This window comes from Paramisgurnus dabryanus, chromosome 12 (genome assembly GCF_030506205.2).
Source record: "Paramisgurnus dabryanus chromosome 12, PD_genome_1.1, whole genome shotgun sequence".
NCBI classification, from domain to species: Eukaryota; Metazoa; Chordata; class Actinopteri; order Cypriniformes; family Cobitidae; genus Paramisgurnus; species Paramisgurnus dabryanus.
In genome coordinates this window covers 18,808,902-18,831,651 of record NC_133348.1, presented here as the reverse complement: position 1 = coordinate 18,831,651, position 22,750 = coordinate 18,808,902, and the positions used below count along the sequence as shown (strand labels likewise).

At 37.8% G+C, this 22,750-nt stretch overlaps 2 protein-coding genes across 2 annotated transcripts in view; both read left to right on the top strand.

The window, feature by feature from the left end:
- The window catches only part of LOC135738614 (nesprin-1-like), a 41,841-nt gene extending 28,804 nt beyond the window's left edge, over positions 1-13,037 (top strand). The window contains exons 19-37 of the mRNA XM_073816308.1: positions 26-169; positions 270-275; positions 1,471-1,620; positions 1,748-1,906; positions 2,923-3,087; positions 3,170-3,304; positions 3,386-3,544; positions 4,778-4,986; positions 5,245-5,317; positions 5,403-5,558; positions 5,962-6,108; positions 6,258-6,314; positions 6,792-6,932; positions 7,027-7,187; positions 7,399-7,549; positions 10,407-10,634; positions 10,730-10,828; positions 12,669-12,870; positions 12,958-13,037. Coding sequence (XP_073672409.1) covers positions 26-169; positions 270-275; positions 1,471-1,620; positions 1,748-1,906; positions 2,923-3,087; positions 3,170-3,304; positions 3,386-3,544; positions 4,778-4,986; positions 5,245-5,317; positions 5,403-5,558; positions 5,962-6,108; positions 6,258-6,314; positions 6,792-6,932; positions 7,027-7,187; positions 7,399-7,549; positions 10,407-10,634; positions 10,730-10,828; positions 12,669-12,870; positions 12,958-13,037 — 2,622 coding nt within the window. The remainder of the gene's footprint in view (positions 1-25; positions 170-269; positions 276-1,470; positions 1,621-1,747; positions 1,907-2,922; positions 3,088-3,169; positions 3,305-3,385; positions 3,545-4,777; positions 4,987-5,244; positions 5,318-5,402; positions 5,559-5,961; positions 6,109-6,257; positions 6,315-6,791; positions 6,933-7,026; positions 7,188-7,398; positions 7,550-10,406; positions 10,635-10,729; positions 10,829-12,668; positions 12,871-12,957) is intronic.
- syne1a (spectrin repeat containing, nuclear envelope 1a) overlaps positions 12,977-22,750 on the top strand; it is a 104,439-nt gene continuing 94,665 nt past the window's right edge. The window contains exons 1-13 of the mRNA XM_065257006.2: positions 12,977-13,081; positions 13,221-13,387; positions 13,510-13,663; positions 13,762-14,387; positions 16,837-17,016; positions 17,558-17,708; positions 17,823-17,987; positions 18,141-18,323; positions 18,439-18,540; positions 18,633-18,836; positions 20,507-20,714; positions 21,213-21,325; positions 21,525-21,730. Coding sequence (XP_065113078.1) covers positions 13,040-13,081; positions 13,221-13,387; positions 13,510-13,663; positions 13,762-14,387; positions 16,837-17,016; positions 17,558-17,708; positions 17,823-17,987; positions 18,141-18,323; positions 18,439-18,540; positions 18,633-18,836; positions 20,507-20,714; positions 21,213-21,325; positions 21,525-21,730 — 2,501 coding nt within the window. The 5' untranslated portion in view covers positions 12,977-13,039. The remainder of the gene's footprint in view (positions 13,082-13,220; positions 13,388-13,509; positions 13,664-13,761; positions 14,388-16,836; positions 17,017-17,557; positions 17,709-17,822; positions 17,988-18,140; positions 18,324-18,438; positions 18,541-18,632; positions 18,837-20,506; positions 20,715-21,212; positions 21,326-21,524; positions 21,731-22,750) is intronic.

Below are 22,750 nucleotides of genomic sequence, written 5' to 3'. Positions count from 1 at the left end.
TTAACTTCCTTTGCAATTTTTGTAGGACATCAAACACAGACTGTCTGCTATGGAAGCACAATATAAGGTGGCGGCTCGCTCTGCCCAGGTTGTAGCCATAGACTCCGTTCATGGTGGTGGAGTTCAAACTCTCTCGTCTCTAACAGCAATCGAAACACAACTCAATCAGGTTTGTGCAATATTCGCTAAATGATTGGATCTTTACTTTGGACATGTGAAATGGTGAACAAACATATACTCTAAAAAATTCTGTTTTTTAACCCATGCAGCACTGGGTAAGAATGTGGTAAACCAAGTCATTGGGTTAAATTAACCCAGAAAATGCTTATATTTGACCCAGTGGGATAATATTTAAATATTTTCAATATTTTATTTTTCCTTACATAGTTTTGTTCATAATCATTTTTTGGGTGATTTTAAAGTCAGGGTAAAGTTCAGAGAATTATTTCTAAACACATTATGCATTAAATGTTAGTAAGTTTGAAATGAACTCACCAGCCAATTAGGCTACTAAATTTTTAAGTTACTGGCCATTTAGAACTTCTACTTGCCAAAAAAAGAAAGAAAATAACACGATTAACTATGTCACTATGTCATCTTTATTTATATACATTTATTAAACATTTTATTATAATATACAATAAAATCTGAATTGCGTATTATTCAAACAAAATTCTTTCATCTTGCCATCTCCTCCCTTACACTTTCACCTTTGTCCTTTTCACCAAAATTGTTTTTTGGTAAGCAAATAAACACAGTTCAATAAACATCAAATAAAGCATTGAATTAATTCCATTACATATGTTATAGATTTTCTGTTTAATCTTACTAGGGCTGTCTTTTTTCCTGGACTTTGTTGTCATGTCTTTAATAGGGCTGTGCAATTAATCGTTTTTGATTGAAACAATTTCAAAAACAAGATAATCAATTATTTCAACAATTATTGTGCCATTAAAATATAAATTGCGTGCTGTTGGACCAATGTGTTTGTAAGGCACTTCAAAGGCACCACTGCTTTGACACATGTAGTCTATTGCAACACTTGTTTTTTTATTGTTTAATTAAATAAAAAGGTTAAATAAATACATGATTTCAAAGTTACAGAGTAACCGTGTTAAATAATCATGATTATGATTTTGATTATGATTTTGCCCATAATCGAATAGCCCTAGTCTGTACTAGTGATGCGCGGGGTCTGCGTTTTTTCCAACCCGCGGGTCCCTCTTTTATGAAATATTTGGCCCGCCTCGCACCACTGTACTTTTTATACAACCCGCACCACCCCCACCTGCGACCATTAAAATAGACATATTAGGCATTCATAATGTAAATGAAAAAAGTCTTTATTTCAGCCTAAAAGTGCTTGGAAACAGTCATTAGATTACATCGGCCTGTAAACTGCCAACACATACGCGAATGAACCATAGAAACCAGCATGAAGAAATGATGTGTGTTTGTATTTTTTTACAGCTGAAAGAGACGTGTCCTTTAATTCTTAAGGAGTGTCAGAGTCTATTTCCGTTGTTAGAAGAGCTAGAGAATCAAATCTCAACTTTCTACGAGACAGCAGAGCTCGCTGGACAAATCATCACCCAACAGCACAACCAGCAAATGTGCCAGGTCAGACAGACCACTGGGATGAAAACATTATTAGATTAAGAAGGATACAGTGTGGTGAATGAATCGTGTGAAGAATAATACCTCTGCGAATCAGGACTGATATTTCTGCTTTATTAATTTTTGGCAGGAGTTACAAACCCAGCAGCAAAACTGTAAGCACTGTGTTTGTGCTATGGAGCGCAGTTACCTGTCCCTGCAGCGGGCGCTCTGCTGCGCGAAATCCCTACACAATTTTGATGTCTCTCTTCTGCAGAACAGAGTCACTGAGATACAGACCACTGCACAGGTCAGACAGCATTACAGACGACAATAAAAACACTCATTCTTTAAATTAAAAATAGGTTGTAAGGAATAGTTTACCCAAATATAAAAAGTATCTTGCCCTCATGTCATCCCAGGTATATGACTTCCTTTCTTCAGTTGAACTCAAGCAAATAGCTTTATTAAAGCAAATAGTTTATATAACAATGCCACCATATATCTTAAGCTCCAAATATATAAGCTCCAAAAAGCCCTAGCCTAAAATGTGTCTGTAAAGTTTCAGCTCAAAAAAACCCTACAGATCATTTGTTATGGCATGTCCAAAATGCCCAAAATGCAATTTGGGTGTTATTAAAAAAGTGCTATGTGTTCCTTTAAATGCAAATGTGCTACTGCTTTTGGATAAAATAGATCTGATTCCTGTGAATACAGTCTGGGACAAATAGTATCTTTAGCCACATTAGTGCTACAACATGCTTACAAACATAATTAAAAAAGCTTTTGGGTAAAGTTAACCAGTCAGTCGGTGGCTGTGGGCAGGGCTTTGTTAGTGTGACATCACATTAACAAGAGAACCCAAACAGCATGTCTAATAAGACTGCTCTAGTTTAACTGGGATTAAGGGTTGAGTGAGATGATTTTTTTCATTGTACGGTGGTTGTGTTCACACACATTCATGTCCAAACACACATTTATTCAGCATAATATGAGTCCTTTAAAGTCATCCAAATGACTCCATTGGGTCATATATGTGTCCCAAATTGAAACAATACATTAGTGTAAAAAAGATTCATATTTTGAGCACATTTAGCAATCGATACGTTGTGTTTCCATGGTAACATAGAGATCAATGCTGTAAGTTCAATTATGTTTGCATGTCGATAGCGTCAACTCTCATTAGTTCTTGCATGTCTTTTAAGCAGACACACATTAAACGACACAAGGCACATGAGAACCAATAAGATCTGTGTTAGATGTTAAAACAAGATTTGTATTTGGATAAATGACCTTTAATGGACACTGTTTGGATTGTGAATCCAGGCTTTGATGCAGGAGGCTTCAGAGTGGAAGCAGGTGGCTGAGACCAGTGGCAACCTTATGCGGAGGTATGAGGAGTCTCGCGCTGACCTCGAGGATGCCCTGCAGAAGGGCCAGGCCTGTCTAAAAGAAAGAGGAGACCCAGATGAGCTCTTCCGCAAACATAATGTACGTTTATCATGTCTTTAAGAATAACCCTGTCACGTTCTTTAAGTGTGCACTTTAATGTAATGTGTAATTATTTGCTCAGGAGTTCTTTGGGCGTCTGGACCAGCACATTTTAAGTGCTTATTTAAAAGCGTGTGATGACCTCACTGACATCATCTCTGACGAAGACCAGAAGAGTCTACGGGAGACGGTCAGAAGACTTCACAAGCAATGGAAGGTCACTTTCATCCTGAAGCACATTGATTTCTTCTGCAAATAAATGGGGATTCGTTGTTACCATGCATTTATTTCCCACCAGGACATCCAAGCTGAGGCTCCTCCCCACCTGCTCAGACTGCAGGTGGAAACAGAGAGGCGTTTGGTGATGGCTACATTACAGGAGTGCAAGGCAGAACTTACGAGAGAAGATAAAGCCTTGCTCACAGTCGGAAGTGAAAGATTGATCAAAGAACACAGGGTAAGATGGAAGTTATACAAGGATATGAAGAGTTTGGTTCCAAAACGCAAAAATCAATTTTGACTAATTTGGGTAAAACGTGTTTTCTATACCAAGAATGTGACAAGATGAAAACCACTATTTTCTGTTACAAACTTTTACATAGCATCTTTAGGTTATAATTACATAAAAAATTCAAATCCATAATTTGATTTTCAAAGATTTATTATAAAAACTGATTATTTTTTCTAAATGTTTTAAATCTATTGAATCAGTATATAAATGTGCATTTATCTTTGATATGTTATATTCATTTAGTTGACTAGTGTTATACACTGATTAAAAAAATAAACATTAATGGCATTAATCAAAACACTTACTTTGTCATATTAAGAACACTGTCATTGCTGCTGTCATCCTTGGGATGTAGTCGCTAAACTTTTTTGACAGCGATCAGCTGTAAATTGTTTTGGTCCTGCTTTATTTTCATTGACTTCGAGTAAAATAATGGAAAGTTTTTGATAAGATCCCCTTGGGTCAATGTGTTAGCATGACAGAAGCATGATGCTGTTGTTTAAGAACAAGCAACAGCCTGCTTTTTTCCATCGCCCCGAGTTGCGTAAATTATTAGATTTTAATGGCTTACGTTTCTTCCCTGCCACAAAAAACCACCACAGGTATGTCAATGCTATCAAAATTACTATTTTGTTTACACTGTGTGGAATGGTGCCCTGTGATTGGTTAAGTGGATTTATTGCATTCTGCAAAGAAGGAGGACTGGCGTTTAATGCGCTTAGGGAAAAAGGGACAAAAGATGACAGAAACACGGCGGATATCAGATATTGAATAAAATTAAGAATTTACTTTTTATAACTGACCTGATACAATACTGATTTTGGTGGTAACTAACTTTTTTTTTAAATGGCGTTTATCTGGTTTTGGAACCAAACTCTTAATCATAGTGATCATACAGGATCACATCAAAAGACTCCCTTAGACCAGCATGAATTTTCTGCTGGTTTATGCAGATCTGGTGATGATTTAGCAGATGGATTCTGTTCACCTGCAAAAAAATTATGGTTAAAGTGGTTGACAAGTGACACTTAGAGACACCAGCATACCAGACTCCCATGCTGGGGACCAGCATCCAAAATACAACATATGCTGGTCGTTTCATGGCATGTAAGCTATAACAAACACTGCTATTAATCTGAATCTCAGTATATTAATGCATATTTTTATGTGTGCATATAGACCTTTTTCAGACAGACAAACAGACTGTCTGTATGTGAGAAGAGACTAAAGACAATGGAGCAGCTCTGTCAGGATCTTCCAGAAAATGACCTGGGTCATCAAACGGTAGAGGAGACCAGAGATCGTCTTGCAGAGGTCAGGCGTTTAGTGGACAGAATGCACTTGAGACTCCAAAAGCATCCAGATAAATGGAGAGAGTGGCACACTAGGTAAGATACAAACATTGACACACTAAGATGCTGTAGAAAAAAGGCAGTTTAAACCAACCAAGCTTGTATGCTGGTCTTTACTAGTTTAGCTGGTCTTAAAGTCTCCAAGTGTCTCCAATTGCTGAAAACCCATTTTAAACCAGCAAAACCAGCTACAGGCTGGTTTAAGCTGTTTTCAGCAGCTATTCTATTGATCTTGCTGTAAAAAAAAAAAAACAGTACTACAATGTTATCCCAGTGTTTCTCGGGGGTTTGCAGGTTCAGTGAGTTGTCTGGATGGCTTCTCACCCAGCAGGCAATGCAGGGTGAAGGTGAAATCTCTAGTGTCCAGGTGAGCGAACCTCTTATGCATATTTTCATTAAATGTGTAAGCAGATCACGTCTCCAATCTGAACTTTATCTCTTAACATATGCAGCGTCAGGTGGTAAAGGCTCAGGATGAGAGTCTGAGCTGGCTCAGAGCTCGTATCGCTAAGCTGGAGGAGATAAGTCCTGAAAGTGAAGTTCATATACAGAGAGCTGCTCTTGATAAACTCTCACTAGAGTTTTCTACACTGCTGTGTCAGTCTGAGGTGAAGTGCGATCTTCTGATATTCCTCATAATGAATGTGGGGTTGTGTACCTAAACAGTGTGCTTTATGTCTTTAAAGGTGTACTGTGTCATACTGCAATACTAGCATCACTACTGTAGTAAACAATGACTGGTTTAAATAATGTCGTCCCATCGAATATAATATTTGGCCTGCTCAATCAAATTTTCAATTTTGTGTCATAGTAATCTGTTTTGAGTGCCTTGTAATAAAATGTCTGCTAAGAAAATATAAATCAAATGTTAATTTATGATTATTAGCAGAACATTTACATATCATTAACATATTATATAGTTAAAGTGTATCTGTATGCTGCGGTGGTAGGATTTATGACTTTTTCCTGATGATATATTGCATGGTTGCAATCTCTTTGAATGCTTCTCAGGATGTTCCTGTCACCGATCAAACTAAGGTGCACATAAAAGCTGAAGAGGAGGTGAAGGAGGAGGAAATAATCCAGACGGAGGAGCACAGAAGAATACTGAACGCTGAAAACGCCAAGGAGGCCAAACAGATGCTCATCATTCACCAGGTGGGGATTGTGAAATTCATTCTGCTGACGTGTAATGCAATAAAAATGATGCATCTCTGCATCTGATTGCTGTGAATAAATGATTGTTTGTATCGTTCTAGAATGTGAAATTCATGCTCGTTTATTTTACTTTCTCTGTTTACTTACAGCAAAATCTGAAGCCCCAGCATGCAAATGAGATGGATGTTCAGGAGAAACACCTGGAGGTAACGCTTTTAATCAAACATGAACGCTTACACGTATACCAGATTGTACTTTATAACGTTGTTTATTTCATCTGAAGCCTATAAGAATAGATAAGGAATTCCAAATGCAATTATTTACAGGATTTAGGACATTCATGGATGTATTAGATATCATTCTCAACATATGCAACATGAAATATTGCTAATAAATGTAACTTTTCCAATTACACTTATACTTTAGCTAAAGTTGCATGCAGTTTGTACCATAATGTCGTTCAAACCCATATGACTTCTATGCTTCTGTGGAACGAAAGAGGGAAAATTCAGTTGATGCTTTTGTTTCCATACAATTAAAGAGAACAAAGACTGTTTGTCACTTCAGTAATGATTTTTGTATTACATCGTACAGTTATGAAACAACATGACTTTACTATAGCTTTTAAATGTAAAAAACCCAAAGTATTTCAATGTATATTGTTTCTTCTCATTGCTCATTAGGTCACTGTATGTGCATGGCAGGACTTTGAAGAAGAGAGAGAAGACATCTTAAAATTTGTGTGTCAAGTCAGTGTTGTTCTGGAGAGGGAGCTTAACTTTAATAACTTGGACAGTCTCACAACCAAACTAAAATTTTTTAAAGTAAGTGCAAATACGAAATGTATTAGTAATATATCTGATAAAACTAAAGCTTGATATTCAAGTATACAATATACAACTGTGTGTGTTTATTTAGGATCTTGATCTGCAGTGCAAAATGTTTGCTGCACGGGCTGAGTCCATGGAGATGAAGGCATTGAACATTAAGCTTGGACCTCAGAATCTGTCTTTACTGCGGGACCAGGCCCAGTCCACACAAGACCGAGTTCAAGAGACACAGACCAGCCTTCAGAAAATGTAAGACTGCTTATAGGCCAATATGCCTGTATTTACTTTACATAAACTGTACCTAGACTACCCACCTTATTTCATGTAGTCCCATGCATTAAGATGAACATGACTCAAAATACATTTTAACATATAATATGTTTCTGTTAGTCCTACAGGGATAGGCAGAACTATTTCATTAATATCTTTGTAAATTCATTATCTTTGTCTGTTCTAATAGCTTGTCAGATCTGGAGCTGATGCACGGGTGGTGGCAAAGTTTCAGCTGTGAGTCTGAGGCTTTCTTTTCCTGGATCTGTGATAGTAAGAGAGACCTTGAAGATATCAGCAGAACCTCTGCTAACCTGGATGAGCAGATTCAAACTGTGGAGGTAAACAGATCTGCATCAGAAGAAAACATTAGGGGAAGTTACCCAGATAGGACCTTTTCTAGTCCCAGACTTAAATGCATGTTTGAGCTGCCTTTAATTTATCTTAACATATATCAGTACTATTGTTTCGTCTTAAGATGCACACCAGTATTGTTTTTTTGTAAAAAAAAATACTTAAAGGGCACCTATTATGCAAAATCCAATTTTACAAGGTGTTTGCACATAATGGCCCTCATTTATCATACTTGCGTAGAAACGGGCGTATATGTTGGCGTAAGATTATGCTTACACTCCTCGCACCGCCTGATTTATAAAACTGTGCGTACCTTTGATATTCAGGTGTACGCAATACCTGTCCTTCATAAATGCCGTGGCTGAAAACGATCGTCATTAGAATAACACGCCCATATAAATTCAAGTCTCCGCCTCCCCCACGCCCTCATTTTACGCCATTGACACACGAAAGACGGCAAAGAAGAGAAACCGGGAAAGTGAAAAGAAACAAAATTGTTTTATTTGGGAGTTTAAAGAGTGGAATTAAAGACGCATTAATAATTGGATGACAATTTGTAATATTCTTATTATTATTTTCATTATTAATGACGCTTATTGATATTTAGAAGAATAATTATTTATTATTATTATTATTATTATTGTTATTATTATTATTATTTACTGTTGCCTACATCTAAATTCTATGTCTGCTTAATGGTTCGGTTAAGTTTTTTTTTTTAATAATATTTTAAAATGATATAGTAACTTTTGTAGTGTGTTTTTCTGTATTTACATACAGTTGTTTGTTAGCTATATCTTAGATCCAGTTTGATACGGAGCTCCGTATATAATTCAAATTAACAATTTGTTTCCACGACATCCACATGATTTACTAGGCTAATTCATAATTTGAAGAAAAAATAATTGTAATAGTAATTACGAAATATTATAATAATTAATTCCAAGGAACAAACTGTTGAATATTGGGAACGAATTCTAAATTAATGGCCATACTTTAGACTAAATAAGAAAAAGAAGTGTCCATAATGTAGCATAAAAGATAATTTGTGGCCATGATTTTGTCCGCATGTCATCATGATCGGATTTATGGCTCCATTCAACACAAGCATTTTACCTTACCTATTCATGTGTAGCTATTTATTTATCATCGAATGACTAGCTTACCTTTTGATGCATTATTTCGTAGCACATCCTTGTGCTTTCTTGCTATGTGCCGCTTCAGATTCCAGGATGATTATTTGCTAACTTTTACAGTCTCTCCGCACTCTCTTTCATTGTTTTCTTCCTGCTCAATCTTAACTTTGATTTTTACTTTACATTTATGTATAAGGCATGAATTCCTGAATAACTTATTGCTAGACGTTTTTACAGATTCTCGAACTAGCAAATTATCAAAGGGCATTCTGGGTTCAACGAGCGGTGCTAAGCGAGCGGAATTTTCGGAAAAAGGCGCTCTGATGGTATTACCGCACCGCTCAATGCTCCGCTCCGCTCACGTGCTCTGCCCTGAAACGGCTCGCAAAAGGAATACATATGCATACAAATCAAATGCTTTGGTAAAGTCACACAAATTAAACATTGAAGTTCATGTTGCAAAAAACAAAACACTTAAGTTTATAATTACTATGTTGCTGTTGTTTTTTTACAGTGGGTCATATATTATATACTATTTTAGTTTGTCAGTGCGTTTTGTTGTGTAAGGAATTTTTTTCTGTGCATTTCCTAACTCAAAACGTGCGTACACCACCTCCTGAGCTGGCGTAGGATTTGAGCGTGCCGTACGCCAACGTCCATATTGATAAATCTCAAAGTCACCGTGGTTTTGGGTGTACGCCAGGTGTACGCTGGAAATTTGGTGTACGCACGTTTGATAAATGAGGGCCATTGTGTGTTGGCAGTTTGTGAACAGAACCACCCTACGATGAAAAAAACTACTTTTTTGATCCCCATTAAACCAAAGCAGTCTCATTAGACAAGCCGTTTTGATTCCCTTATCAATGTGAGGTCACATTGATAAAGCCCCGCCCACTAAACAGTCCTGCATTACCATAGTTTCCACCCTCAGCGAGTTGTACTCTGTCCACTATTGTTTTAGACTGTAGTAATCAGATCTATTTTAACTGAAAGCACTCACTGTCTGTTTGTAACGGCGTATTCACACGGGGCGAAAGCGTTAACGCTTGATGGAAGGCTTGTCTGAAGTGTGGCCAATAGCCAATCACAGTGGCCACAGCACATATCGGTCTTCCATAAACGTAATTGTCTGGCTCTGCCTAGGTTATTTGAATAAGGCAATCTGATTGGCGGACGCTCGCGTTGCCGCTTGAAAAGTTGAGAAACGTTCAACTTCTTCCGCGAGCAACGGCAGTGACGCGCCGCCTACGGATCCACAATTCAGTTCGCCAAACGCTTGACGTCACCCATTATAAGTGAATGGGAAGCGTCACCGCTTACGCCCCGTGTGAATGCGCCGTAAGGGAGTGAGGAACTGTAGCTCATTTGCATTTAAAGGTACAGACATTAAAACAGCGCATTTTTGCTCTCACCCAAATGTGGGCATTTCGGACATGCTAAAATAAATGATCTGTGGGGCATTTTGAGCTTAACTTCACAGACACATTCTGGGCACACCTGAGACTTAAATTACATTTTGTAAATATGCCATTATAGGTGCTCTTTAAATGTCCTAATATAAATAAGCATAACATGGCCTACTATAGCTGAACTGATAGAGCATTGCAAAACCGGGGTTATGGTTTAATCTGAAATAATCTGTACATTGAATGCACTGTAAATTACATAAATGTAAGTGAGGCATCTTAATGTTTTTGTTTCCTCTTAGATGTTGAGGGAGATCTTAGAGGAGAAGGTGGAGGTCTTTAACCGATTGGAGACAGAGTTTCAGACTTTAATGCACTTCATCACGGCAAGCCAGGCTGGGCGAATTAAAGCTCGCCTGAAGCAGATTGTGAGATACAGGGAGGAGTTTAAGAGCAGCGTTGAGCAACGAGAGGCGGAGCTTCACTCTATCTTGAGAAATACGAAACAATTTACCCAGGATCTCAAGGAGGTACCAATACATGCACAGCACTGTCCACTCCTTTTGTAAGACCTTTTCATTTAAGATTTAAGAGCTAATTTTTGCAATGTTTTAATGCATGTAAGGTGGAAGATTTGATGAAAGGACTACAGGAAAAACTGAATGTGTCAATAACTTCCTGTACATCAGCATCAAGAACATATAAATCTCTCCATGAACATATGGTTAGTATAACAATACATCTTCATATGGGTAATTTCACGTTAAATACTTTTGGGAGGTAAACATATGCTGCTGTGTGATGATATGAATGGAGCGTTAATTATTCAGAGACTACATTGAATATTTGTAATCTACATTTAAAAATAGGGATGCAACGATACAAAATATCAGTGCCAATATCTATATTAGGTTACTTTGAATGACATCTTTCAATGCAAATAAATACCTATGGTTTTTTAACAGGCCAATGTCTGATAGTGGGAAATCAATTTGCCAATTTGTCTGCCGATAACGATTATAGCCACATAGCATCCTTGTTTTAATAAAAAATTCTGTTGGTACAATGCAAGACAACATAAAGTGATTAAAATAGTTTAAAGTCTCCCTGTAGTCAAAAATTGTATCAGTTAAAACGCATCTTTGAGCATCATAATAGCATATATAAAAGTTTTACCTTCCCAGTAATTATATGAATCTATGGATCTATGAATATGCAAATTAGTCTCTGCCTCTACTTAATCTTACAGCTCAAACCACAGATATGAATATGTGAATTAGTCCCCGCCTCCAAGACATAGATATATATATGTAAATACTGTAGATGCTACATTTGGCAGTTTCAGACATATAACTGCTAAGTTCGGTTTAACACAATGCATATAGGAAATGCACGTTTGCATCAATTATCTTGTAACGTACACGTGTAATCAGCACAGAAGCAGAGCTGAAACAGAAGTGTTAATCGTTAATGTTTTAAACATACTGAAAAAACCCATAGACATCTAAACAACAATAAAAAAAATAGATTTTTCCTACAGGGAAAACTGAACTTTCAATCTAAAATCTTAAAAAATGTTAGTCAAGTAAAAAAATATAAATTAAACATAAAAATAAATAATATTTATTAGGGCTGGGCAAAGATGAATCGCAATTAATAGCATACAAAATAAAAGTGAATATTTATGTGTACTGTGTGTAATTATAATGTATCCTTAAACACACACACATACATGTATACATTTTTTACATATATTTCAATAGAATATATAAAAATATAAATAAATATGTATACACATGTAAATGTTTCTAAAATAAACACATGAATGTGGGATCACGATTAATCGCATACAAAATAAAAGTGATTTTTTTGCATAATATATGTGCGTGTATTGTGTCTTATTATTATGTATATTTACTGGAACCACACACACATTCATATATTCATTTCCGAATTGTTTTATTTATATATAATTTTTTTATTTATATTTAATATAGAATATATAAAATATAAATAAATATATATAAACATGTAAAAGTTTCTTAAATACATACATGAATGTGTGTGTGTATTTATTTATACATGATAATTACACACAGCACACACTCATATATTATGCCAAAAATCACTTTTATTTTGTATGCGATTAATCGCGATTAATCTTTGCCCAGCACTAATTTATATATACATAATAATTGCACACAGCACACACAAAAAAAATCATTTTTGTTTTGTATCCTATTAATCATGATTAATCTTTGCGCAGCCCTAATATTTATATAAATTTAAATATATAATATTTAGGCTGCAAAATTAGGAATCACTTTAATTTTAAAATTGAGTTCTTGAGTGCCTTTGAATTAATTAATGTATTTATATTTATTACATTTATTTAAAATATTGATGTGCTGTGTTTTCGTCCAATTTCGTCCTTATTGGATGAGAATGACCCTCCACCTACTATCACCTGTCTCTGACTAGTAATAGCAAGTAGCAAATCACTGTCCATGGCTGTGACCATGAGTGATTTTTTGTGACACAGTCTGTGTGTCTTTAATTTTCAGGATGTAGTGCAGCATCTGCAGCAGCTGGGTCCCAGGCTGATGTCTTTGAGTCTGGGCTGGAGAAGGTTGTCTGATGGAGGCCAGCTGGAGAAAGCTGTGGCCGAGCTTCAACAAGCTCACAAATTACATACCCAGCAGGCCACTGATAAACAATCAAAACTGGAAAACCTGTTGACACTGTGGCAGAGGCATGTGTTTACATGTTTATTTGTTACATGGCGTGTGTCTCTGTTACCTAAATTACAAATTGGAATGGAACAAAAACAACGTTTTCCCCTCTGATTTTTAGGTATGAGAGAGACCTTTCGCTTCTGCAGTCCTGGTTGGACAGGTGTGAAACTCTATGCAGTTCAGATCGTCCCTACCTGAGCATGGATGTAGCAAATCTCAATAACCAACTTCAGACCCTGCAGGTGAGTGTAAAGTCAGAAAAGATGTTTGGTTGTAAAATATTCGGTTGAATGACTAGATTACAATGAAAACTCACAAAGTGTAAGGTGCTTCGTCTTGACCTGCAAATAAATCCTTGACCTCTTTTTTGTGATTTATCAGGACATGCAGTCAGAAGTTCCCTTTCAGGAGTCTTTGTTGGAAAGTTTGGAGACACGGGCAGAGTCTCTGTACTCCTCATCCTCAGAAGGAGGAGCCACAGAGATCGGAGATCTCCACTGCAACCTGGAGGAGAGATGGTGTTCTTTAAGTACCAACATACCAGTCAGGTAAAAACTACTTTCATTTAAATTAAATGGTTGCTTTTATCCATGTCTGTTGGTGTCGGTTATATTATTTATACAATATTATAATAATTATATTTAAATTTTACACTTCAATGTTTTTCCAGGATTCGGGAACTTCAATCTCATCTCGCTCTGTTGGAGCACTTCAGTCAGTCCTTGCTGGCGTTGAATCAGTGGAGTGAGAACTTTCTTAGGCACATTCAAAGTACCTGCACAGTCAACATTACTGATCTGAAGTCTGTTGAGTCCAAAATCCAGGTACATTGTATCTTAACAGTATATGTACTGTAGACATCTTCTTTTCATCAATGTCCACAAACTTTTTTTATGCATTATTTGTCTCCTGTTATCTAAAGGAGGACATGGCTTCACTTGAGAGCCAGGGTGAGTCAGTGGAGGTTTTACAGTCACATATAGATGCCCTCAGCTCATCTTTAGCCCCCAAGGACCTACAGCACCTCCAAACCAGTATGGAGGACTGCCTTCAACTCTTGAGTGAAGCTAGAAGCTTAGTAGACCATCGAGATCAAGCTCTGATCAAACTTAAAGCTTTCTACGAGATCTATGAAAAATCCAAAACCTCTCTTGAGTTATTCCATGAAGCAATTGAAGAGAAAGAGAGCTGGGATAGTTCCAAAACCAAAGATGTTAATCAGGAACTTGGGGAACTAGCTAAGGAGTTAGCATCTCTGGAAGTGCAGGCCATAAGCCTGGACATCAGCCTAAACAAGGCACACTTACATCTGAAGGGGGTCGAGGGGAAAAGAACATCTTGCAGAGAGCTTGTGGATGATGTTGCATTGAGTCTGCAGATGCTACAGAGGAGCGTTGGGACAAAGCAGAGCGAAGCCGAGGCGCTGGCGACATTGTGGAGTTCTTTTAGGGGGCGGAAAGAGCTGCTACTTGTGAGCCTGGCAAAGCTTGAAGATAGAGCCAGTATACCATGGCCTGCAGAGGTCAGCACACAGGCCTTTCAGCAGAGGTACACCTTTTATTGTCCTTGAACTGTAGGGCCTGTTCCACAACAAGTTTATAATTTTTCAACGGGGCCATTTACAGTACATCTCTGATATTGATAATGAGTAATGTTACATATAAACTAACAGCGCATTACAAGCATTACATTTTATCAGTATGTGTGTTCCCTGGGTGCAATCCCATGACCCATTGGGCAATTAATGTAATGCTCTACCAATTGAGCCACAGGAACATAAATATGTGGGTAAAATATGAATTGCTTTTATAATGTACCCATAAGGCAGCAGCAGTTATTGTTTTTTTCAATCGGTCATAGTAACTTTGATTCAGTAAGCAAGTCTGTAATCTGAGCCAGTTTAGTGAGCAAGTGAGACATATGACTTGTCTGATTCATGATTCAGGCTAATGGCTCCTTTGTTTTCTTCAGATAGATTTGCCAATCAGTTTGACCGGTTAATTTAAAAGAATAATAGCTTGCTAATTGGACATCACTTAAAATTTTATGCTCTATTTATTAACACATATATATGTTAGGAAAGGTGGCGATCCCACTGAAAAACGGCAGTTATGCTCTATCAATTTCAATAAAAAAAAATTGTGGATCTCATGAGTTGTAATATCTACAATGCTTTTATGTATAAGCTGAATAATGTGCCGAGCACCCAGTGGCGAAAAAAGGAATTGGCGCCTATGTTTGTTAAAGAGCACCTATTGTCCGATTCACATTTTTAAATTTCCTTTGGTGTGTAAGTGTGTGTTAGCACTAGCCTGACGTTGTCATACTCAATTCTAGTCAGAATTTGAGTCTGATACCACTCCATTGAGCTATAATTATGAGGCGTGTCTCAACCGAAAAATGCCTCTGCACTCAATTGGATAGACCTACGACCAATCAGAGCAACGGGGTGTGAGGCGTCTTTTGCAGCCTGACCGAACTGCTAGTTATTTCGCTACAATGACACTAACATTGTGATTATACTAAGTCTGAGTTAGCGAATGTACATCAACACCTACTATGTTTACAACATTTCGTTTATATCACAACATTAAGTATTTACTAAGTCATACAGTAAGACTATCTCTTACCATTTGTACGTTAGGTGAACTTCATCCACGACGATACCCATTACGTTCGCTTGAAAATATTGGAGCCTAGCATGTCCCTCCACTTATTCAGCAACCACGATTCTGGGCTTCCGAAAAAAAGGCTGGCAACGACCGCTAATTATATCCATCTCGTCATGCATGCCGAGTTGCATCACCATGATAACGTTACCTATTTCAGTTGCGACCAACTTTTGCCGAATCCCGTAGGAAGGACGGCAAAAACATCAACAAATGCCTTGCTCGCGTTTCTCTGTTCCTCTTTAAAAGTCAATGCTCTGTCGATATCTTTTAGAACAGACTCAATGTCAGAATCCACACATCTGAACTTTACAGCGGCAGCCATTCAACACACGCACTCTTTGGTGACGCGGTTCATTACGTTGCTGTTGATTATCTGTCCATCATCGTATAAAGCCCGCCCTGACAATTTGATTGGTTCGACCAGCTTTGGGTCTAGCATAGCAGCTCCTCAACGCAGAAACCCCAGACCAATCTTCCCGTTCTCAAAATGTTGTGGGCGGGGCTAAGATCGGCTGACACCCAGGCTATGTTAGCACATGTTAACAATATGCAAAAGGTACATACCCCAAAGTAAACAAAGTTATCATTTCCAATGTAAATCCCTTTTTTTTTGGACTACGACAAACACACTGATTGTAGGCAACAGTTAACTTCCTGGGATTGGTGATGTAGACAAGACCGACATTATCATAATTCCTCCCGCTTCGGACTTACAGCGTGTAAGTCGGCTCCTGTTAGCAACTGAATCTTTCAAACATGGTAAGGAGCGTCACATTTCCGGCTGACGTCAGAGGTATTCAGGCCAATCACAACGTACAGATTAGCTGGCCAATCAGGGACAGAGCTTTTCAAATCGGTGCGTTTTAGGAAGAAAGTAAAATCTGGAGCTACAAAAATTTACGGTATGTGGAAAATAATGTGTTTTTTAACCATAAACCACGCGAAATCATTGCATTATACCAAATACAAAAAATAATTTGCTTTTTAGCAATGAAATAGGTGCTCTTTAATATCGGTATTTCAATATATTGGTCATGGAAATTACAGGTTTAACATATTCCCAACCTCACCGAGTTTAATGCTGTTTCAATTCTAAAAAAAAAATATTGGATACCAGTTCAAAAATTTTCCTTTTGAATTAAGAAATGAACCTAACCTGATATAAAAACATGTTGAATTATTACAGTAGGACTCTGAATAAAGATATTTTTTTATGTGCCAAAAATGTGGGTTTGGTGTGAATATGGCTTTAGTTGTTTCTGCGTAAAATTTTATTTCTGTCATAATTTTTACAGTGTACTGACAGTATTTTGTATAAATGACAGGTTATGGATGCTGAAGCAGTTTGAGGAAGAGCTACAGGCCTTACAGCACAGTCAACTGTGGTTGGCAGAAAGAGGAGAGCAACTGGCGCAGAGAGACCCTGAGCTGGCAGGGGAAGCTCAACGGGATGTAGCTTTGGTCCAATCCACCTGGGAGAAAACCAGGGGGATTATTGTGGAGGCGTGAGTATATTAGGATGCAGGTCTTAATACACTAAGTTTCTCATTGAAACGCTCCGTGATTGGATAGACGGATGGTTTTTAAAATTGAGCTCGATATACATGACTAATGAGTGGGGGAGGCAGGACTAGACCAGAGGTTTGATGGATGGAAAATTTGACAGGTTGTGACTGTTGCCATGTTAAAATGCAGTTTAAATGCGATTTATTGTGTGTGCATTGTTTGATGGATATGTGGGTGAACCTCTAAATGGATTATATGATGTATTAAAGAAACCGAAGAAAGAGGGAGAGTGTTTTGAAATATAGCCAGACTGTGGATTGTTTGTACTGTACTGTACTGTACTGTACTGTTCTGTTGATACTATTAAATTGACCTACTGTACTTTGTTTATTATTCTTTATCAGATTTATTTTCAGTGACATTTAGAGTTTGGATTTGAACTTTTGGGCTCCAATGCATTTCAAAGCATTTAATTAATTCGCTTTTGGATTGCACTTCGATCTGGTACAGACCTGACGTCTTGTGTTTGTTCCCGTACAGTCATGACCTGTGTGCAGTACTGCTGGATGTCTGCAAGGAATACCAGAGCTTAAGAACCAAGATCAGCTCAGTCGTAGAGAGAGCTCAAGCCATCACTGTGGCCCAGTCGGACCCACACAACCCTGAGGACGTCCAGAGAGCTCTGTTACGGGTTAGCGCCTTTTTGGGTCTCAGTTGTCTTGTATGCGCATCCTATTAAAAAACATATTTATCTTGATATGATCATGAGCACATGGTTGTAATGTTGTTATCTTTGTTTGCTCAGCTGGAAGCAGTGAGGCCCGAGTTGGCGGCCACTAAGGAGGACCTGAATGAACTCATTGGTACAGGCAAGCGTTTCACCGGTTTGTTGAAGAAGCTTCCAGAGGAATGCCTGCAGAATGAAAATATCACAGCAGAGATGGATAACATTGTTGATCAGTGGCTAAATGTGAGTGTATGTCAATGGCGTTCCTGTAGCTTAACTTGCAAAGAATTGCGCTTGCAATGACAGGGTCATGGGTTCGATTTCAAAAGAATGTAGGGATGGATAAAAAGCAATATTTTATTTTCAATTGTATGACCAAGGTTTCTCATTGTGTAGATCTCTGAAAGAATGGATTCAGATATCAGTCTATACACTCGTTCTCTTGAACTGTGGAACGACATTCATAAAATGGCTAATGATATTGAGTGTTGGACCGCCATCTCCATCAGTGAACTTAGTGAGGGAACGGCCAAACTTCTGTCCAGTCATAATATGGAGGAACACCTCACAGAGTATAAGGTGAGATCTGTTTTTGCCAAACAGAACTAAAATGCATTGTTTGCTTTGAGCTTTAATACTGCAATTGAAATGAAACTTAATACAAGAGGGAAAACAATCATTTCTATGTATACAGCTGGATTTGGACATTAAGGAGGATGAACTGAAGATCTTGCAGGAGAAGATAACAGATCTCCAAGAACTGATGAAAGCCCAGCACACACACAGTGAGCTACAGGTAAACACAAAAAAACTGTACATGTATTTATGGAGAATATTGTCCATGTTGCCAGTCTTGGTGATGATTCAATTGAATTTTTTTTCCTGAAGGTGATAGTTGCGGACCTGAGAAAGCAGATGTGCCATGCGGCAGAGGTGTATGAACAAACAAGAAGCATGCATAAAGCGTTCAGCTCTCAGAAACAACAGCTCGAAGATCTCATCTCCCAGATTTCAGAACAGATAAAGATCTCAGAGGACTCGCTGTCAGAGTTTTCACTGTCCTGTGACCCAGAGAATTTTGTTAAGATTAAGGTTAGTGAAATGACAGAATGTTTCCTGATGAAAAGGCCAGAACTGAATTTATGTATCTAGTTTATATTAAATTGGTTTCTCATACAGTATAAAGCTATGACCAAGGTGGTCTTACTGGTAAAGCTAGTTAAAATTCCTAAAATTTGGAGACCAGTATCCAAAACACATAGGGCCCTATCATACACCCGGCACTATGAACTATGCAAGTGTTTTTTGCTAGCTTCAGCCCAGCGCAGTTATCACATTCAACGCTAATGCATGTACACCCATTTTTGCGCCCATGGGCATTCTGGTCTGAAAACAAGGTGTGTTCAGGTGCATTGTTGGCACGTTTCTATTTTGAGGCAACTAAAATAGATCACGCCATTGACCAAATAAAACCTGTGGCAAGTTGCATAAACCTTTAAGACTAGTCTTAAAAGTTAGTCATGAATTTTTTTCTTCAAGACTTATCATTACTGTTTTAAGGATGTTATATAGAAAGGTAGATTGGTCTAATTTAAATCCAAATAATGAAACTGATTAGCCATAACTAATTGCTAGTTAGTCAGACTCATTATTGAGACGCAGTCTTAACGTCACGGCTATGTTTATGCAACCGGGCACTGGTCTAAACTCTAAAGTCTATGGCGCAATATTGTTTTTGTTAATTAATGAGCGCAATATGCGCCTATAAACGGGACGACAATGCGCATTTGCTTATCACACACATGGATGCGCAGCCGCACACAAAATTTTTAAATGTGAAAAATTAAAGGATTAAAATAAAATAAAAAAGATTGTTATTGAGTCTCTTGGACATAAATGAGGACAGATTACAAGACGTTAGCAGACATAAAGAGCTGCTTCACCTGTAGCCTGGTAAGTAATTGAATGTTTTGCTGCAAATTTTGCATTTATTTAAAAATATTTTTTTTAAAAGGCTATCCATACATTTACAGCAATTATAAGCCTGCTAATTTTACTTTCATGAATGAAAGAAAATGAATTTTAAAGAGAACCAAAGGTTTTAATACAAAAAATATAAATTTCAATACAAATAATAAAAATAACAAAAATGTTTAGCATCAATCTTAAACTGGTGGTCTTCTTCCTCCGCTTAGTTTTTCAGTTTAAAAATTCCACCATCTAAATAGGGATGATGGGAAATTATACTGTCATTGGTTTATTGCATGTTACGCCCAAAACACACCCATTACTCATTACAAGAATAGGAACAACCTTTTTAAACTGCCCTATTGGGAGAAGTTTGCTAGCTGGAGCCATTGACTTCGTGCTAAGTCTTTGTGCTAAGCTAAGCTAGTGGGGACTGTGTCAGACAGAGTTACAGCACGCACGGAGATGAGAAAGGTATGTATGGACTTGTCGAACTCTGGGGGATACGGTGAAAAAGCTAAATTCCCAAAATGTAGGCGTGTTCCTTTAAGTAGTTACAAACATACCTTACAAAAACATTACTAATGTACATTTTGAGACACTGATGTATGTTAAGATATGTCATTGTAAGACGTTTAATATGCTAGGATATGGCTAGTCCGGGCAACTAGGCGGTTTTGCAAAGCAAACCAAGGATTTTATGAAATTAGGAATCAATCCAATCAGTTAATTTGCTTCAGAGCTCTTGTTTACTTGATTTTAACATTCTGTATATCCTTCTGTGTTGTTAAAAGGAGGTTGAGAGATCACAGAAACAGTTGGAGATGAGTCTGGACATAGCAGGTGAGTCTCTGAGGGCCCTGTGTAGAGCCTACCCAACTCAACAACTGACCCTATTGGGTGAAGCTGTGTCCCAACTGGTCAATAGGAATGAGGAAGTGACAGGACACCGCAGCCGGATCCTGGGTTCACTTCAGCACACTTTGCTGCAGAGCTTTAATGGTGAGTGATTTAGCAATATGCAGTACATTTAAACACACACACACACACACACACACACACACACACACACACACACACACACACACACACACACACACACACACACAATTTAATTAATTATTTATTTATATATTTTAATATGAATAAATCTATAACATGTCCTAGGTGTGCATAAAATACACAAACTATGGATGTGATTTTAAAGCCACTTACCATTAAATTGTCTTATAAATAGTTAATAATAGATATTTAATTATTTATGTTTGTTTGAAATGATTTCGAACGGCACTCCCAGACACACACCTGTGTCACGGATGCTGCCTCTCCCTCTGACATTATGATGGCTCCCAGAGGAATCGGAAGAGACTGGTTACTAAGACAACAGAAAGCTGTTTGCTCCTTACACCTACACAGTCCATCTGGCCGCACACAGCAACAGCTCACATGTATGTCTGCTTATGGACTGTCACTTTCTCTGTTTCTCCGTTCTTTCGGCAGAGAAAGCACAAGCCTTCCACTGCTGGCTGTCTGAGCTGAAGGCAGGAGTAGAGGACTGCTTTGAGCAAACATGCGATGCTCTTTCCATTTCATTCAAGCAACAGAAGCTCAAGGTAGCATCAAACTATAAGTCATGCATTCAAATTTTGCATCTTAGCGAAGCAATAATGCAAATCAGAAATATGGGAAATTCAGTATGCAACTCCATTTAGTAAAGTTTTATTGCATATTTCAAACTGGGAATCCATTTAAAGCTGTTAATAACAATGGTTTATTTGGCCCCAATGAAATGTGATTACCAACCCCTCTTAGATTGCTCTAGAGGAAACCATGGAGGGTAAGGAGCGCTTAACCAGGGTTTGCGAGGAAGGGGAAAGACTCTTGTTGCATCTAACAAAAGCCGGGACTGGAGGTATACAAGAGCAACTTGATTCTTGTCAGCATGCTTTGGACACGTTTGTTGTGGAATGCAGACAGCGCCTGCGGTCTTTGGATGAAAGTGCCAAGCTGCTGAATGGGTAAGAAACAAGCAGGTGGGGAAAACAGTGATATCTGTTATTTATTAAAATAATTAAAGTAAAAAAAAAAATTTCTTTAAAAAGATTAATATTATTGTTTTTAAGAAAGTGGGTATGCCAGACTATATTATTTATGAACTCATTAGTTATAACTTTATCAAATTATTTATCTACAATAATAAGTTTTAGGAAAAGTCTCAAGGAAACAGGAATGCAATTGACTATCAATTAAAACAATATTCCCACAGAAAAATGCTAAATATGCTTAATTAATTTTAATCAAATTTGGGAGAACTCACGAGTTGTAATATCTGTAATGCTTTGATGAATAAGCTGAATAAGGGTCGCTTCACATTTCGCATCCAAAATGGTGTGCAGAAAACACGACAGCGCCACTTTCCTCATTCTTTCCAAAGCTTAGGGTGCTCGCTTAGTGTCTGACGTTATAAGCAACCTAAGCATTGCGTGATGACGTGCCAAGCACCCACCCGCAGAAAAGAAATTGGCTCCTATGACCCGCTGATAAATGTATATTGTTATAAATGAAAACTAAGTACAATTTCCATATTTACAGTATGTTTAAAAATAAATAATCAATACAAGTTTTTCCTAGTATCCTAAAACATACTGTCATGTGTGGGGGAGACAGAACCCAAGTGCAGACAGCTCTCAACCAAAACTACTTATTATATAACAAAAAACACCCTCGAGGGGGCAAACAAAGACAATGATCAAACGTGACGTACACTTAGCGGGGCAGGACAAGACGAGACGAAACAGGAACACACAACATCATCGGAAGATAAACAATGATCCTGCACAAGACAGTACACACAAGGGCATTAAATAGGGAAGAACTAAACTAGGGAACGAGGAGACACAGGTGAAGGGCGTTTAACTAATAATGAATAATTAACAAGGAATAAAGAGGGCGGGGTCAAGACTTAAGACAGGAGAGCACAAGGTACACAAACGCAAAACACAGGCCACGTGACCCTCCACACAAAACAAGACAACAGG